General features: G+C 44.4%; 1 protein-coding gene across 1 annotated transcript in view; it reads right to left on the reverse strand.

Annotated features, from left to right (window-relative positions):
- Window positions 1–585: 585 nt before the first annotated feature.
- Window positions 586–19,774, reverse strand: part of FGF4 (fibroblast growth factor 4) — a 40,417-nt gene continuing 21,228 nt past the window's right edge. The window contains exons 2-3 of the mRNA XM_078684667.1: window positions 14,914–15,017; window positions 586–1,606 (exon numbers count right to left, since the gene is read on the reverse strand). Of these exons, the coding sequence (XP_078540793.1) occupies window positions 1,430–1,606; window positions 14,914–15,017 (281 nt within the window). The 3' untranslated portion in view covers window positions 586–1,429. The remainder of the gene's footprint in view (window positions 1,607–14,913; window positions 15,018–19,774) is intronic.

The following is a 19,774-nucleotide window of genomic DNA, read 5'->3' on the forward strand; positions in this document are numbered from 1 at the left end:
GTGAGGAAGACATTTCATAAAGGTTATTGGAAATAAAGTTGAAGGAATAACAGCATTGCAAACTGTAGACAGTATTTGTTGTTTTCGTGGGGAAGGAGTGTCACAATTTATTTCAGTTTTACACCCTCAAAATTTGGTGAATGATTTTTATTTCAGAAAAAAGTACAATCATCTATGAGGAAAATTCCCATTTTTTTTATTCTGTGACTACAAGCCCTATGCACTGTTACTGTATTTGCAATTTTATGGATGAAGGCAGCTAAGCATGGAGAGAGGGGATGGTTTGGCCAGGATCCCTTATTCAGGTAAAGAAGGAAGCCTGTAAAATATACTCAGGTTTCCTCGTTCTAGAATCAACAACTAAACCACTGCATTGTTTCTCGTCTTATGCATTTTGTCCACTTGCAAGAAATGAGAGATGTTGACCTAAATGGTTCTCAAAAAAACCTATGTACAAATTTCATGTTTTATTTTGACCCTGATTTCGGCCACGTTCCCTTTTTTTTCTTGAGCTCCTGATGGATTTTCAAATCCTCCTAAACTTAATATAGAATATGAAGGAGTCAGGCGTGCCTGTCGGTTTTTCTTGGTCAGCCTTCCTGTAAAAAAAACATTGCGGAGAAGTTGGGTGAGGAATAGGGGCACCTCCTGCTACCCTGATGGGAGACTGGATGGCTCTAACAAAGATTGACGGCAAGCAGGGTGAGAGGTCAGCAGCGACACATCTAAAAACAGATCGGTTGGGTGGCACTCTCAGATGGTGCTTGCACATGAGGTAAGCCAACACCACTTCAATGCAGAGGACCGCTGTCCCATGGAGGTTCCATGGGGTGTAGACATTGTGGGTTCCGACAAGCCGCCATCAAAAGCTGTCAGGGGAGCGGGGTACGTTTCATGTGACATCTGAAATGTAAAGTTACCAAGTGACGAATACTTGCGCCAGTCCCTCATGCTGTAGACCTTGACTTGCATACTGTTGTATGTCCACGCCTTATTGGGAAAGAATGTTTGTGATGTTCTCTCTGTACAACATCTAATACTTATTGGGATAAAAGCTTATTGTGGTGTCCACAAATTATTTCTGAACTTCTGCTCCTGTCGGTTCACAAACACTCCACGTGTGCAAAATGTTGTATTTTTTTGTCTTGTAATAGCAGCACATCTGTGATAACCTATGATTTTAAAAAAACACACATTATCAACGTCCACGGGGTATGCCATCGAACAAAATCCATTTTGTCTTTTTAAAGTAAAAAAATATCTAACCCATAAATAAATTTGGTGTTTTCCATCGTCTCTATATACAAAATGAAATAATTTATTTAAATATTTTACACCTGCTCGCCGCAACTAACAAAAAAAGTCTCCAGGAAAAAGTGCACAGTGTTTCCAAGTCCCTTGCGAGCCCCCTCCTCTGGGGCCTGAAATTTCAGATCCGAGGGAGAAAGTGTGTCAGGGTCATGGTGGGAGACACTCTGTTCCCTCGCTTTGTTCTTCCGTTCTTGCTCAGGGCGACGTACATCCCCGGGTACCTCCAAGACTCGTAGGCATTGTAGTTGTTCGGCAAGAGCGTCTCTTTGAACTTGCATTCTTCATTGTAATGTTTCTAGAATACACAAGGAAAGTTTTTTTTATTTGCATTGTGTGAATAAAACTAAACATTTTCTCTAACAGGGTGGCTAAAACGTGATATTCTCGAAATTAAGCAATAGTAAATCTGCAATAGGTGTTACGATTTCTCACTATTACACAACTAAACAGCACTCTTTTTTTATCAAGCCCATAGCTCAAGCGACCAAATCAATCCTGCTAGTATTCCAACCTATAACTTATCAGAATTATCATAGATGTCCACAGCGTGTGCACCAGCGCATTCAGCTAAGCTACCATATTTCTCAAGTGTTATGTAAATCCCTGTTTCGTGGTTTTCTCCTACACTATTTTCTATCTGCTCCTTCCATCACATGTCCGCCCTATCCTCTACTGCTGTGACTCAGCGCTTAGAAGCTACATACATAGGGATACATAGGTAGCTAAAGAAGTAACTTGCAGGGCATCATTTCACAGTTTCTCTCCACCTTCTGCTTTCACCTATTTCTTATTCTTCCTGCTCATGTTCTCCCACAATAACATCTTGAAGAGGCCTAAAGGTGATACCTGTATGAAACATGCAGCTGACAGGACTTGTGAAAGGAAGCCACAGACCAGTCTTGAGACAGGAAGTGAAACAAGGGCATGGCTTGAATGTGCGTGCCTACTGTACGAGCCAATGTATAAGCCAGTATGAGGGTACTATGAGGTCATAGGTCAAAATATGGTGATCAGTCAAATTCTTTTTGCACATGGTTGATGCAACAGTCCACGTCAAGATTCACTGGGATGGTAGCCTGAGCACTGAATGAATACAGCAACATGGGGGTAGAATCAATAGTCACAAAGGCAGAAGAAGCCGACATCCCCACATTTAGTTATGAGTATGGTCTGGAATGGCCTGTTATTGTATAGTATTGTATGGTGTGGTATGACCTGTAATTGTATAGTTTGGTATGATGTGGTATGGCCTGTCATTCTATACTATGGTATGGAGTGGTATGGGCTGTCATTCTATAGTATGTTATGGTGTGGTTTGGCCGGTCATTGTATAGCATGGTATGGTGTGGTATGGCCTATCACTGTATAGTATGGTATGGTGTGGTATGGCCTGTCATTGTATAGTATGGTATGGTGTGGTATGGCCTATAATTGTATAGTATGGTATGGCATGTAATTGTACAGAATGGTGTGTTATCAACTGTTACTGTATAGTATGATATGGGATATTATTGTGTACAATGGCATGCATGGTTGTGATCAAATGGTATGGTATGTTAGTGCCTGTGATTGTATATGATGGTATGGTATGTTATAGCTCATCATGGTATAGTATGGTATGGTACACGCTGTCATTGTATAGTATGGTATGGCTTGTCATTGTTTAGAATGGAGAGTTATGGACTGTCATTGTCTAGTATGGTATGGCCTGTCATTGTACAGTATGGTATGATTTGTCATAGTAAGGCATGGTCAGCGGCGGCTCCTCTGTTAAGGCGAAGGTGCGTCACCCCACTGCTCTCTGAGCAGTGCAAACAGGAAAAATAAAATTATAATAATTCAATGTTATTTTCATTTTATTTTTCATTACTGAGTGTGAGCCAGTCTAAGATGTGGCGAGTGTGGGCTGTCGTGATGAGCAGGCAAGGAGGAGTGGTTTGCACCATAAGTGCGCATGGCGGTTTGGCTGACTGTTTTATGAATGGCCATATTAGAACGTACAAACCAACATGCGCATTTATCCACCGGTTGTGTTGCACAGCCAGGCGCAGAACTGTCCCAGGCACTGTCTGAGCGGCAAACCAGGCCACTAAAACCAATCACAATGCTACTTCAATGCTGGTAATAATATACCCACTTTTTCATAACAAAAAAAACATACACCACCAGCATGACAGCAGCACTGTGATTGGCTTAGAGGAGTCTGGAAGCCTGTGTACTGCTGGGAGTTGACAGGCACGGATGAGGATGCAGGAGAAGTGGGAGACGCAGGCAAGTCATCTATGCTTTTACTTTCCATTCCCCCCACCCCGCCGCTGCCCACCACTTCAGTTCTACAGCAGCCTACACTGGGTGTGGTATGGCAAAACTGCTTTCTGCGTCTAATCTGTTGGAGGTGGTAAGAGGCACAGCACAGAAAAAGACGTGCAGTTGCACAAACTGCTTTAATACGAAGGTAAAATTACATTGACAAGAAACAAACAGCCTGATTCATCAAGCTAAATTGCACTCGCAAAGGGCAAGATTCTCAGAATCTTGCCTTTTGCGAGTGCAATTTTTGCATTTGGGATTCATCATCCCAAATGCAAAAATCGCTATTTAAGAATTCGCATATTTGCGAGGAATTGGATTTAAGGAATCTCTAATAGAGATTCCTTAAATGCAATTCATCAACCAATTAGAAATTGCGAAATTGCAATATTTGGTCGCAATTTACCACCAAGTCTGACTTGGTGGTAAATTGGGAAAATAGTGTAAAAAGCACTTAAGTGCATTTTTTTCTTTTGCATGTTACACACACACATGTCCTTTGGACATGTGTGTGCGCAACACCTGTTCAAATGTGCATTTAAGGGGTGCTACAGGGTGTCCTTTGGACACCCCTGGCACCCTTTAAATCGCTATCTTATTTGCGAGTAGCAAATTGCTACTCGCAAATAAGGGATACTCCCCATTCGTTCCTATGGGCCTTTTGGCCCATAGGAATGAATGGGGAGTTATTCCTTATTTGCGAGTAGCAAATTGCTACTCGCAAATAAGGAAAATGTAGGAATCGCTATTTATTTAGCAATTCCTACATGAATACCGTTTTGCAAGTCCTTAATAGCGATTCGCTATGAATCGCTATTAGGGGCTCACAAAACGGCCCCTTGATGAATCAGGCTGCAAATCCTTTAAAACGCTAATTAAGTCTGTAGCTACAGTGTAACCCTGGAGGATATAAAAGCAATGTTGAAGTAAGGAGTGCATTTAGAAAACAAACAAAGTGTATTTGCACAGTGAAAAACAAAATGAAATGCTTATAAACAATAAATAAATCTGTCGGTAGAGTGTCACCGTGAAAAATCTAAAAGCAAATTTGTAGTAAAGATTGTATTTGGAAAATGAACAAAGTGAATTTAAACAGTTCATTGCTGCAGTTCGCCTGGTTACAGTGTTAGCTCAGAAAAGATTTACGGCTGAGAAAAACATGCAGTTGCATGGACAGCTTTAATTAAAAGCTAAAGTTGCATTTTGAAAAGAGTGGAAATGCTTTTGAACATTAAATTACTCCATGGCTACAGTTGCCCTTCAATGATAAAAAAGAAATGTTGTAGTAAAGATGGCTTTTGAAAAAGAACAAAGTGATTTTGATCACTAAATAAGTCCAGGGCTACAGTGTCAAAATGCATCAATCGGAACAGGAGTGGCAGAAGGACATTAACCCCTTCCGTGCGGCCGCGATTCCCCCCGTGTGCGGCAGCCGCACGAACAGTGCGGGGCCGTGACGAACCCCAGCCGTCATCAGCACACGAGCACCGTGGAGCGTGACGGCTGGGGTTCGTCACCAGCATGGAAGGGGTTAATGAAGACGTTAATCAGTGCTAGGTCCATGCTGTATCAAAGAGGTAAACACATGAAGAGAGGAAGTGAAACCGACATACACTGACCAATGAGCAGCAAGGAAATGAGAGTGACGATGTAGCTAACCAATGGTACGTAATGGGCAGACTTTTAACTCCCTTTATGCTTAAGTTAATAAAGGATCTTGCAAGCAACAGCAAATGTGCGAGAGCTAATAAAGGTGCAATATAAACACCTGGGGTCCTATTATACATTAGATGCACTTTCCCTGTTTGCACCATTGTGCACCATAAAACAGATGTGCCGGGCGCAAACAGGGAAAGTGCACCCTATTACATTGAATGTGCTGCAACCCCCCCACCCCCCCACCCCCGACAGCCACAAAGTTGCACTGCCATGGGAGTAGCACATTCAGGTGAAAAACAAAGCAGGTTTTAAGCAGCTGCTGAGCGTTTCACTGTGCATTTTAAGAGGGGAGAGAGATCCACTTGCAGGCAGGTACAGTGAGTGACTGCACCTGTCTAGAGGGGGACGTCTGTGTTGGGGGGAATCCATAGGACCCCCTGTTCCTCCTCCGGGGAGGTTCCATCAGGAGACACACTGTCAGTGCGCCTCCTGACAGCTTCTTTGCCTCTACGCCTGTGACTATAAAATGGCACGGGTGCAGAGGCAAAGGGATACCCTCATTTGCATGAGGCGACACCACCATGCAAATGAGGGAACGCCCTCTGCTGATAGCGTTGGTACTATATGTGTGCCAGCGCTATCTGTATTACAGGCAGGGCCGCACAAGCGTCTGCGTCCCTTTCTGTAATACCAAAGTGTCCCAGGGGCACGCAAAGAGGGTGCCGACATCTGTTGCGCCCCCAGTGCCACTTTGTATAGTACGGCCGCTGGGGTCTTTGCAACCCACTTCCTCTTCTTGGGTTTTCTTACATTTTCTTTATGTTTGCAACCTGCAAAGCCGGCCATTCTAGAACCAGTGTAGAAGAAAGTGGAGAAAGGGGAAGCGAGTTGGAAAGACACTTAAAGGATACAACTGTGTCTCATAAATCAATGAGTGATTGTGACCACCTCATTAGTGCATCCCCCTTTGAAAAAAAAAAACTACCCCACTATCACTACTTCAATTGAGTCTGTACAGGAACATCTAATTAGGGAAAACAACAACAAACAAATAAAAATGGTGCACCACATTAATGGTGAAATAATGCCACAAACCCAGTCCCTGCTAGAAAGGGAAGCTATTTATTGTAATTTAATACTTGTATTTTAGCAAAAAAAACGATCACTCCACAAAGCACAGTGTCCAATCAAATACTTCATGGTGCCCAATCATTCACATTTCAAGGCACAAAAACTAAACAATGGCGTCCACAAATGCAGCTTAAACTGATGCCCTCCAGTTGCATTAACACATGTATTCCAAGGCGTGGACATGTATGTATAGACATATGTGCATGTGAGGCAAGGCTTAAGGCAGCAAAAGTACCTGGCCTGAGATCAGAATGCAAAATTGTCCAAAGACCTCAAATTCCACCTAGAAAAAAAACCTTAACGAGAGGAGGAGACTGAGGACAGGTTGTCACAAGCAAGTGGGTTTCAATATAGTCTAAACAATGTCTTTCTTCAAGTTGCATCAAAGCAAGCATTAGCATACATCCCACTCAGTGCTGCTTACGTTATGCCCCTAGCGTCAATGTAAACTGCAGGCGGCAGGAGCTACTGTCGATATTTGAAGAGTCTTTTCCAGATAAAGGGCAGCAAATCGATGTCTTTACTGGCAAGCAGAAGAAGCACAGACACAACCATGACATAGAAGTGATAAGAGAGGGAGGAAGTAAGGAGTTATAGTGTTCAATAAGTAAAGAGTCCCCATGAGACCTTGCGGGGGAATGGGGGGTGTAGGTGTGCCACCTGCACTACTCAGAAAGTTTGCTATAGAATGAGCGGTCAGTATCAAAACTTCTCAGAAAGAAGTCTATACATTAAATGGTGTATATATATTACCTAGAGACCCTCTCTGTGGCACGCTGTGCTTTCTATCGAACAGTTTTGTTTTTTGTTTATTTTATTGCTTTTCGTGTTTGGTGTGTGGGCGGGGGCGAGGGGGTTTCAGTGGCATTCAAAACCATTAGTTACATTCAATGTGCACACATCCGATTCTTTGGCTTGTATTTCACCTCCTTGTACGGCCTTCCTTCATTGTACTTGACTTTACTGCTATATTCTGAATGGGGCAGTACAAACGTGCCTCAGGCAGACTAGAATATTCGGCGTGGGACAGTGCCAGCACTGCCCTGATAGAAAGCCTTACTCTGCATGGGACAGTACCAGCACATCTCAGGAAGACTATAATACACTGAATGAGATAGTAGTAACTCTTCTCAGAAGAATGGTAATACTTTGGTGGGACAGTAGCAGCACTTCTCAGAGAGACTGATATACTCTGAATGTGGCACTTTGAGTACAGAACCGGTACTTGTCATACAAATGCCTACACTCTTAGTGGGACAGCGCCAGCACTTCTCAGACAGCCTTCTGTACTCTGAATGGGACAGTACCAGTACTTCTCAGACAGCCTTCTGTACTCTGAATGGGACAGTACCAGTACTTCTCAGACAGCCTTCTGTACTCTGAATGGGACAGTACCAGTACTTCTCAGACAGCCTTCTGTACTCTGAATGGGACAGTACCAGCACTTCTCAGACAGCCTTCTGTACTCTGAATGGGACAGTACCAGCACTTCTCAGACAGCCTTCTGTACTCTGAGTGGGACAGTACCAGTACTTCTCAGACAGCCTTCTGTACTCTGAATGGGACAGTACCAGCACTTCTCAGACAGCCTTCTGTACTCTGAATGGGACAGTACCAGTACTTCTCAGACAGCCTTCTGTACTCTGAATGGGACAGTACCAGTACTTCTCAGACAGCCTTCTGTACTCTGAATGGGACAGTACCAGTACTTCTCAGACAGCCTTCTGTACTCTGAATGGGACAGTACCAGTACTTCTCAGACAGCCTTCTGTACTCTGAATGGGACAGTACCAGTACTTCTCAGACAGCCTTCTGTACTCTGAATGGGACAGTACCAGCACTTCTCAGACAGCCTTCTGTACTCTGAATGGGACAGTACCAGTACTTCTCAGACAGCCTTCTGTACTCTGAGTGGGACAGTACCAGTACTTCTCAGACAGCCTTCTGTACTCTGAATGCGACAGTAACAGCACATCTCGGACCGTCTTCTGTACTCCGAATGGAACCGTGCCAGCACTTCTCAGACAGCCTTCTGTACTCTGAGTGGGACAGTACCAGTACTTCTCAGACAGCCTTCTGTACTCTGAATGCGACAGTAACAGCACATCTCGGACCGTCTTCTGTACTCCGAATGGAACCGTGCCAGCACTTCTCAGAAGAATGGTTACACTACGAAGAGAACAGCGCCAGCACTTCTCAGTGAGTGATATACTTCGAGTGTAACAGTGTCAGCATTTCTCAGACATTTACTTATATTTTGAATGGAGCCGCACTACTCAGAGAGACTGATCTACATTGAATGCGACAAAACAAGCACTTCTCATACAAATTTCTATACACATAAAGGGACAGTACAAGCACTTCTCAGGCAGACTACTCACTTCTGAATAGGAAACTGCCAGCACATCTCAGACATACTTTTGTACTGAGTCTGAATGGGACATTACTAGCAATTCTCAATGGACCGCTATACTCTAATTTGGACAGAACCAGCACTTCTCTGAGAGACTGCTAGACTCTGAGAGGGACAGTTCAAGCACTTGTTAGAAACGCTATAGTTCTTTTCTAAAAGATTGCTGTACTCTGAATGGGAAGGTGCCAGTAACATGCTCCTAATGACACCATGTAGCCAATACTTGGATTTACTCCTATTCTCTGGGACTCGTAGTGAACAGTTCCTTCCATTGAAACAACAGGATAAACACAGCCGATAACATCAACTTCCTTAAAAAAAACCCTAGACTAGAAATATGCATTTTTGACAACATCGGCAAGGTGGCAACCTTATCTTTAGGTAAGTAGCAGGAAGGTAAATAGGCATACTGGGGGGTCCTAGGGGCCGTCACCTTTCACCCAAGCCTTTCCAGAGGTCCGAGTCCATTTTCAGGATACAAAGGTGGCATGTGTGATCTGGCCATGGCTAACACTTGTAATGGTTGCCAAACGACTGAGTGGGATCTGGCAACGTTCTGAAACCAATCTGAAAGTTGAAAGACATGACCACCTGGTGTTGGAGACGAGGAATAGGAAATACAGTACTTCTTTTTTATGGTCTGGAAACTGAGGAGATGCTGTCCGATGATATCTACGGACACAAGAGCACAGTAGGACGCTTGCAAGGTGGGCATTGCCTGGATTTGTGTCTCAGACACAATCCCTTCTGTCAAGTTATAGCTAGGAACAAGTAGGCAGAATGAGCTTATGAAGCGGGAACAGTGTCTTCCTTTCCAAAGGAAAGGAGTCAGTTTATACTCTATGTTGGTTCAAACTCAACAGTTCATCGGTATTCAGGCTCCAATCCTTCCCCTACCTTAACGACTTGAAGGAGTGTACAATCTCACTCAGTATCTGTGTGGAAACACTATTAGGAAATGAAGACTGGGGTAAGCACCAGAAAACCCCGCAGGGCATTCTGGACTCTAGTGCAACCTTGGAGACCGCCTGGCACCTGGATGACGCCAGTGCCTATGGAACAGACCGAACTTATATTTGTTGAGTTTTGATATCTCCCTCCGAAGGGTAAGGAAAGTTAGCAGGTAGCAAAAAGAAATAAAAAAAAATATATAGACTGCAGCTCTAAAACGGTATGATGCATTTGACTGCACTTGGTAGACATTAGGCTACCCCGAGAAACAACAATTGAGACCAGTGGTTAATTTGTTAGTAAGATATGTGCTTGCACCAGCACAGTTCTCCTGCCAGCGCCGCCTAAAACAGAATCAACTGCCAACCATGAAAGTGGTGAGAGGATGTGGCGTAATGGCTAGAGCGGCTGACTTTGGTGCTGGGGAAGCAGGTTCGAGTCTCGGTGCAGGCTCAGCATCCTGTGATTCTGGGCTAATCACTTAATCTTCTGTACCTACCATAAATAAATTAACCTTTACTGGTGCTCATGAAAAGCACGGGTGTTGATGATTAAGTGCCGATGCTGAGGTTAGTCCCACAGCTGGCCCAAGTTCGAGTCACACAAGGCATGGTATAATACCAGCTCCTAGTGTTTGAAGACAATACTTCCTAAACACTTCAGCTTAACTACGAAGCTGGAGAAACTTAAGACTTCTCAATAGAGTTCTAACTGCAGAAGGAAATAGATAAATATTTGGAACAATAGTTGTCCTTAAAGTATCAGACCAGTGTAAGATGGTGCAGAAGATCAATGCTAGTAAGCATTTTCACTTTTGAAGAATATATTGAAGTAGAATCAATACCGAAATCTGAATGTACTGAATGTATCCCCTGCTGTGTCTTGTTGTATGTGAATTCTGCTTTTTGTGTTTTTGATGTTTTCTGTGTCAATGATGCACTTTCTGTACCAGAATCTGTAGCGGCTTCTCATTGCCCGACTGCTCTTAGAGCAGTGTATAAAGGAAAAATAAAAAGATAATAACAACGTTATTATAATTTTCTTTTTTGTTGTGGGGGGCAGTGGTAGGGCGGGGCAGGGATGATGCTTCATTGAGGAGGAGTGGTTTGTGCACAATAAAGTGCGCATAACTGCTTGGCCGGCTGTCTGGACCTGGCCGAACAGTCATGCGCACTTTACATATTCCCCATGAGGCTGTAATGCACAGCCTGGTGGGGAATATGCACAGGCTCCCTGTCCCCATCTGAGCGCCAATCCACAATACTCAGGCCAATCACAGTGCTGCATTGCAGGGTTGTGATTAACTGAGAGAAGCCTGTGTGCCCAGGTGCTTCCTGTAGCTACTTCCTAATCTTAGTCAGGCAGAGAAGTGAAGCGGACACAGAGTAGAGGCAACAGAAAAGGAAAGTGGATGTTTATTTTATATTTTTCAAAACCCGCCATCCCATGCCCCTCGCCACCCCATTCCCTACCAGCCACCACTGAACAGATTGCTAAGAAAATACTGTCCTAGGAACCAGATATACTATAATTGCCCGCACAAAGAAGATCACAAATTGCATACTGACTTTTTGCGACCACTTTTTATTTTGGGAACTGACCTATGTACTATTAGGTCAGTTCAAAAATAACAAATTAGAGGTATTACCAGAATGCCCTGCCTCGTTAATATTTATTAGGTAAGTCACATAGTCCAACCCTTTTTGAATGGCCACAATTACAGGGATGGGAGTCTGCAAGAGACAGCCAACCACCCTCACTTTGTATTCTAAAACAGAAAACCTTTTATTGATGCCGCCTGAGTATAAAGGAACTAAGGTCATCTAAAAAAAATATATAAGGATAAAAATAAACGGTTTCAGTTTTGGAAAACTTTAGCAAGAGCTGGCAGTTACCCCAGTCACCCAGAAGCTCCAACCCCCAATTCACAAATGAGAAGTAAATACAAATGGGACTCCTCCCCATTACAAATCACTTGCTACCCCAACTTGTGAGTCATTGGCTGTTTAACAGGTAGTAACCTATAATACGGTCACCAACTATTGATCAGAATACTGTGTTTTTTACATTAACAAAAATTATCAAAAGGTGTTTGTGCGGGGAAAATTTGTAAAACAAAAAAATCATCTGTGGACTACTTGTAACCCAAATTTGGGCAGAAACTGCTTAATGCAGATGAATTTGCACAGCGTAGTACACAGAATGAGGCCCTATATCTACCAGAGACAGAAAGTTATTATAAATATACAAGCAGCCAAGGTATAAATGGGAGTTTAAGGTGTCACTCTATTCTATCATAGAATGAAGAAAGTCAATATGTCTGCTATGTGTTCTGTTCTCAAGGCATAATGCATATCGTTGTTAAAAATATTTTAAAGGATTCCCAAGTAGTGAGAATGTAAGGCTAGTGTTTTTTAAGTGTTATCTAGTGGGGTAGGGTAAAATGTCTTGGTTACTATCTGTTCCCTGGGATCACTCTTGATCTCAAAGAGGAAAGTACCATATAACGACTTTGTATGTTTTAGGCAAACTGGAAATAGCCTGATTTTGTCCATCCAGGTGGCCAAAATAACCAACTGTCCACCTTTGCACACCCTGCTTTGTTTACTGCTATTTTGAGTCTGTTCCAGTTTCTCTCTTACATGGCTTTGTAATTCAGAAACAGTTGGTCACAGAAGAAGTTCATATTAAACCGGCATGGTAGGTTTTGTGGCTCAAACTGTTTTTCTACCAAATCCCTGCAACAGCATTAGTTGAAATCCGCCATATTGAATAACCTTGAATTTTAAAAGGTGAGTATTGTTTTGTAATGTATGCAGTATTTGATACACGGGGAGCAAAGCCCATCTCTAATTCCTTATTACAGGTGACTTATGATGGCTTTAGTCAACTGCAATCAAGTAATGCTGCTCAACTGTATAAAGTTAATACATTTTACTTCTAACTTCGCAGTGCCTGCAGGCAGTCACCCAGTGCTTAATTTGAGACAGTGGTTTTAGGTGCTCAGCATCGGCGCTTAATCATCAGCACCTGGGCTTTCCATGAGCATCAGTTGAGGACAAATTTGATAATTGTAGGCACGAGAAGCTTAATTGATTTGCCCAGAATCATAGGATGTTGAGCCCACGCAGAGATTTGAACCTGGTTCCCCAGCTCTGAAGTCTGCAGCTCTGTCCGGTACACCACATCCTTTCCACACTTTCATGGTTAGTAGTTGGTTCTGTTATAGGTGGCGCTAACATAAGAAATGGGCTGTCGCAAGCTGCTTCCTCACGACAGCCCCTGCACTTATTTTGTTTTTGCAAATTAACAATGCAATTACCTCTGAATTTTCTACTCTTATAAAGGAATCATCCCTAAACTCCTCAGTGACTTGCAATATCCTTCTAATGTATGTATGGGGGTACTTTATACCATATATATATATTGCCGCAATTGCCTATTTGTGCTGAGTGGTATCCAGTGGTGTAACATTAGCCCCCGTAGCGCGGTAGGGCCCCCTCCGGCCTTTTGTATGGGTGGAGTGTTCCCAGCCTGAGAGCTTCTGACTGGGTCCTGTGGGGAGGGGACCACCGCCCTTCTTGCACTTTGCAAGGGGGCCTCCCTCATGTTTCATTAGGCCACTGGTGGTATCTGAAGTAACAGATGAAGAAGAGAACATGGAATTAGGTATTGGTTGCGGGTGCCATAGGTAGTATGGTTCCCGCTGAAACCCCTCCCCGACTAAAGGCCCCACTTGTCAGGGGTATTTTATTTTATCAATTTATTTATTAAGTTTTATATAGTATGAGCAAGACCACCAAGGGTATCAGTGGGCTTTACAGAATATACAGCAAGGAAGGGTTTAGGCAAACATACAAAGTCAACAAAGCGAACAGTGCAAAATTTTAAAATATGTCCAGCAATCACGCCAGCAAAGCCTCTGGGCTACAAACAGCAGTTATGGACCCACGGTCAAGTGGGGAAGGCAGACTGAGGCAGAATTTTTTTAGTCGATTCCTATTACTTCCATTTTGAAATGGACAGTGGAAGGGATCACCCTGACTTTGGAGGGGAGAGAGTTCCAGATTCTTAGCGCCATGCCTGAGAAGGCTCGATTGTAAGTTTTTTTTTTCTTGAATTTTTGTGGGTAGTAAGCGCTATAATAACGTATTTACAATTCTGATTCGGCCCTGACTGGCCCATTCCTCAGCACTGTCTCCTGTATAACACTCTGATTAAGACCCTAGATAGAGTGCATAACGTGAGGGCCGTCAGGGACGCGGCCATGCCTGATGGGTCAGACAAGCCATACCTGATGCCAAGATTTATGCCTCTAGGTAGAACTGTGTGTATGCATAGCGCCGACTAAAGCTGTACTACGCAATGGAATGAAGGCGCTGTGGCCCTGGGAGCATCCTACACACCCCAGAAGACAACAACCCCTCCCCGACTGGAAGTGTAGACAGCTGTGGGGGTAGTAAACACCAGAATATGGATGATTCGAGGTAAGTAAACAATAAAATAAATAACACGAATTTTGGGGCATATTATCAAGGGGCTTTATCTCCGCTTTTTTGGCTTTAAAAGCCAAGAAAGCGGAGATAAAATTATCTCCCTATTACCAAGCTGTTGCTAACACCAGTTAGCGACAGCTAATAGGAGATAGTGACCATCTTGGGCCCCGCTTTGCATGTCAGTGATATTTATCACTAATGACATGCAAAGTGGGCGTGCCAAGATGTTAGCGACTGAAAACAGTCGCTAACATCGCTATCTCCTATTACCAACTTTTGGAGATATTCGCGCTAAGCGCGAATATCTCCAAAAGCTAACACTTGCCCAGGAGCAGTTCTTAGCCATGTTATCCAATGGGAGGTGGATAACATGGCTAAGAGCATTTGCTCGATAATGCATGAATATCGCTGACTTTTCAGCGATATCCATGCATTGCGGCCGTTTTTTATCGCATTTGCGATAAACCTTGCTAATAGCAAGGTTTATCTGCGATAAAAATCGCCGATTTGCGGCGATAATTTTTGTCTCTAAATAAGTTAGAGACAAAAATTATCTCTATTGGTTGGTAATATGCCCCTTTGTTGTGCACCCTGCATCGCAGGGCCGCAACTGCCCAGACCCCATATCAAAGCGTTACTTACAGATCCGTAGAGTTTGCCTCTGTTGGTCATAGCCAGGAACAGGCCGCTCTTGACGCCCAGGACGCTGACCACGCCCCTTTCCACCGGAGAGATTTCTAGCAGACCTGGGGAAATAAAAACCACTCGGATTTAATATTGATTGATAGGAGTCTCACAGCTCGCACTACACGTTATAGTTTATATACATCTCTTGCTGCCACAGTTCTCGTCCTTCACAGCGCTATGAATAGCAGATTCTGCTTACCCACACAGTGGTACTCATTTTATCCACCTCCGGAGGATGAAAGGTAGAGTCGAGTCTATTATGAATCTACCCCATGACTTGCTGCTTGTACATGTAGATCTACAGCAGGTGTATTATTCGACTGAGCTACATTATTCGTTTTCATGTCAAACTATACAACTTTTAATCATATCCCACATACCTCTGCTATACATACCATGTCTGAGCTATGATTTCGCATGGTCTTGGAGATTTACGAGAAATGTTCTAGAAGCAACACCAGCGATTTCTGGGAATGTTCTGTCTCCTAATGCCAGTATCCCCAAGTCATCCAAAAAAATGTGTGATCCAGGTCAAATATGTATTTTGTTATGATTCAATGTTCATGTCTGTTAAACTTTGAAGTGCTACATTTTGCGACTTACAAAGTGGGACAGAAAACAGGCCCGGGCACAAGAATAAAAGTGACCCCCATTAATGGATTACATAACTGGAAAGTGCATTTGCAAATTTGGACACTTTTTACATGGTAAAGAAAACCTGGCAGGTATGGGAGGCTCCATGCATGTGTGCTTGCTGTAGACAATGTATGTGATAGATGCAGAGAAACCAACTGTAACTAGCATTGTTAATGCGTCGGTTTTGCCAAACAGGCACCAATTAGTAGCCAGGAAAGAAAAGAAGTGGGATGCTAGTCCCTTTCAAGTTTATATTGAAAACAATAGATTTCTCAAACACAGTTCAAGCTCTACGCCAGAGACACCTAAAAACCGACCTAGTAGACCATAAAACAGTCAAATGATGTTATATGATTGATATTGAGCTTGCAATCTGTGGGCTGTTCTCTCCCTCCCTCTCTCTCTCTTCCTCCCTCCCTCCCTCACCCCCACTCTCTCTCTCCCTCTCTCCCCTCCTCACACACACACACTCGCACCACCAACCTACAGGACCAAAGTATGTCATACACCATTAGATCTCAATCACACAACTCCCTAGGCATGTGGGAAAGACGTTTCTTTTTTATGTAATGCAGAATATTTAATGTTACATGACATTCGATGATGCCGTGTGAATATATACCACTCAATGAAACACCGCGCCCTGATCATACCGTTATTATACAATATGATGCAATAACACATTATAATGTCAGATAACATAAAATGACAAAAGAACCAGACACTAGCATACAGCTACATAACACAATGATACAGAATGGGGGTCCTGGGGGGGGCGGCCGACCAAAGGGAGGCCTGCCCCGCCCGGGGGAATTTGGGGCCGGGGAAAGGGGGGGGGGGTGGAGCTGGCGCTGCCCGGGGGCGGGTTTGGGTGTTTTTGGTAGTTTTTGGGCTGGGGGCGGGGCTTTGTTGGGCTCCTTTTGGGCTGGCTTTTGGTATCTGGCCGGTCACGCGGCGGAGACACCATTTTAAGTGTGGTGTCTCGGCCGCCGGGCGGGGGGTGGCGGTTGGACACATTTTTTACACTGAAGCAGCCGAAAACCTTTTCCTGGACTATATCTCGTACTATGAAGGAAGGTGGCTTCAAGGAAAACTGTCCCCGTGCAACGAGGAAACCAAGAAGGAGAGAGCTAAACACATTTTACTGCCTGCATCCCGCCTCTGTGAGGAGGTCGGTGGGGACACCCTGTACAGTATTATTGCGACCTATTTACACAAGTGTAACGACCAGGAGGGGGACAGTTTGAAAAACGTGATGCGGGCATTTGAATTTCTGGAGCACATTTTCGGATGGACAATTTTGGCCAGTGGGATGCAGGAGCCCGAGAGCGAGCGCCACGCAGGCAGCATCTCGCGCAGGCAGAGGGTCGGGGTCCTCGTCCATGGTCACGGTCACCCTCGCGCTGCTGCTCCTGGTGCTCTCCCTGTCCCAGCAGAAGGACAAGGACTTTTACACTTTTGAGGCGGTGAACATCAAGGGCAAGCTCGTGTCCCTGGAGAAGTACCGGGGCTCGGCTGGACATTTCGCTGGGGCAGGGATGGGCCGCGGCAGGAGGTATGCGGGACACGTCGCTGGATGTTGGTGGAGCTCGGGAGAGCAGCATGCGGCTCCACGCGGCCGAGCGGATGGACCGGCTCTGCCTGGTGCGGGCGGTCGGGCACCCACGTGGGACTAGGTGAGTCCCAGCTGCCTCTACCCGAAGGGTCCCTACGGCCGCCGGGGTGTTGTTGTTTCGGGGCAGAGGAGAAAGGACTGATGGACTTCTTGGGGGGTGGTGATTTTAGGAGTGTATGCTGGGGGTATGTTGCGATGCATATGTGTCCTGAGTAATCGCCAGGGGCTGAGATTAATTTAAGTAATCCAGTCATCGCTTTTTTGTGCTCTTCCTCATTACTACGCATGGCCAGTGACTTCACGGGCCCCTCTCGGTTAACTATACTGGAACTTATCAAATTGAAACTCCTACCGGCGTTACACTAGGGAGGTTGGTTTTTCAAGCGCAATGGACAGACCTTGGCTTCAGCTAGTATAAAGCGACTTCCCTAGGTAGGCTTTTAGTCTTCCGCATTGGATAGTGCAAGCCCATATTAAGCTATATTTTGGCATGATACATCAGCTCTGTACTGGAAGAACTTCAATGATAAGATGCTGGTGCAGGAACAAACCACCTAGCCCAGTGTCAGAAAAGTTTATTTTGTAAGAATGTAGTTTGTATTTTTAATTGCTAGTAAAATGAGCCCTTGGAATATAATGTATAGCGGTACACAGATTGCATTTTGCACTTAGTAAGGCAAGTAGTGTAAACCAGTGTTAATATATGGGAGAGGCAGTCGGGATACAGTAAAAAATTACGTGGGAGGTTTTCGTTGTCAGAACCTGTTGCTATTAATATACTGGCTTTTAAATTCCATGCACTTTGCACTGTGGTCTACTACGGCTTTTAAAGACTACCTAATGGGTGACTGAAAAGTATTTGAAAGGGAAGGTTTCGGCCTGGAAAAAGGGTTAATTTTGTCAGGTCAGAAAGCCATTTTATACCTGCACACTCAGGCTGCATTGGCCACCCTGGAGTCATGTTTTAAAATCTTCTATTTTAGTGGGTGACACAATGAGTGCTGCAGTCCACTAGTTGCATTAATTTGCAGGCCCTAGTTACAGGCAGGTCTAGATACTGGGGATCTTAAAAGGGAATTAAATGTGCCAATTAGGTGACTTCCAAGTTTACATTGTTTAAAGTGGACAGCGCAAGCATTTTACCACTGGCTCACGAAATAAGGTTCGGTAACGGACGGCAAAAAACCTGGGGGGGGGATACCACACAAAATTGGTAGTTTCCAACAAGGTATCATCAAATCTCTGGGGGAAGGTTTATGAGAGTTCATGGGTTTAGTTCGTCCTTTTGGTGGTAAAACCTGGGAAATAATCATGCAATGGCAACTTTAGTTGGAAATGAATTTGAGGGATTCCAGATTGTTCAACCCCTAGGGGCCCTGTAGGAATTGCCCCTTTTTAGTGACAGCTCTCTAAATGTTTTGCTTTCCCCGTGGACCATTTTCTTGACATAGAGTTGCCAATATGGCTGTTTGGGTACTTTGCCACTACTGATCAGTGTCACAGTACGAGTGTTCCCTATGTAAAGTGTAATGGTAATGGGATGGCCATGATTGGTATGTTTGCCTTACTAGTAACGGCCCTTGTGATGTGCACTGTGTGTGCCAGGGCTAGTAATTACAGGATGCGTGGAGAAGGCATTGGACACCCCTATGGTAGGTCCCGGGTACTCCCTGTGCGGGGTGGAGTGTAGGAAAAAGGAAGGACATGTGCTAAGGTGTGTGTGATGTCCTGACAGTAAAATACACTCCATTTGGTTTTTTTTTCACTGCTGGATGACCATTCTGCCTATAGGATAGAATGGGGGAGGCTGGGTTTGAGGTCTTGGCCCAGGGAAGGATTGAGATGTCTCCTAGCTCCCTGATTGGACAGACTTCTGACCTCTGCAGCAGTACACTGTTTGACATAACTTTTATTTGTTTGCAGTAATATATGGGAAATGCGGAGTGCTTTCCCTGGGCATCAACAAAGACATATTCATTGACATTTGGTAGGCACTGGCGATTAGTTGGTTTGCTCTGGAACACTGTACCTTGAGCTGATGCGGAGACTCAAACCTGCTTCCTGAGCTCCAAAGTTAGTAGCTCTAGCCATTGCACCACTCGTACGAGAACCAAAGCATTATCAATAGTATATACAGTGAAGCCATGGTTTTATGTCTGCATGTAGTATATTTATCTTATCCAACTAACAACTTTGACAAAGCCAATAGTCAGGGCTGGTTGTAGGTGTAAGGTTACTGGTATGATATAAGCGGAGGCAATACCAGAAGCAGCACAATATTAGTTCAGCTGAGCACATATTGGTATTTATAAGGGGGAGCCGAGTGCAGGGGTAGATGGTCTAGAGTGTCTGGGTTGGCTATGGCGTCTTGGAGGACTACACGTTGCTTGGGGCGGCCTGGGTGAAGGTCTGGGGGGGGGCTGGAGTTGTAGGTAGGGACACGGGGGGCATTGATAGGGGAGTCGTTCGGGCCTCATTCGGGCTCCAGTGCAGTTTTTGTCGGTAACCTGGGGATCTGAAAGGGGTGGAGTCTACCCGTCTCGAGGGGTCGGGGGTTTTTGGCAG

Source organism: Lissotriton helveticus, chromosome 3_2 (genome assembly GCF_964261635.1).
Source record: "Lissotriton helveticus chromosome 3_2, aLisHel1.1, whole genome shotgun sequence".
NCBI classification, from domain to species: domain Eukaryota; kingdom Metazoa; phylum Chordata; class Amphibia; order Caudata; family Salamandridae; genus Lissotriton; species Lissotriton helveticus.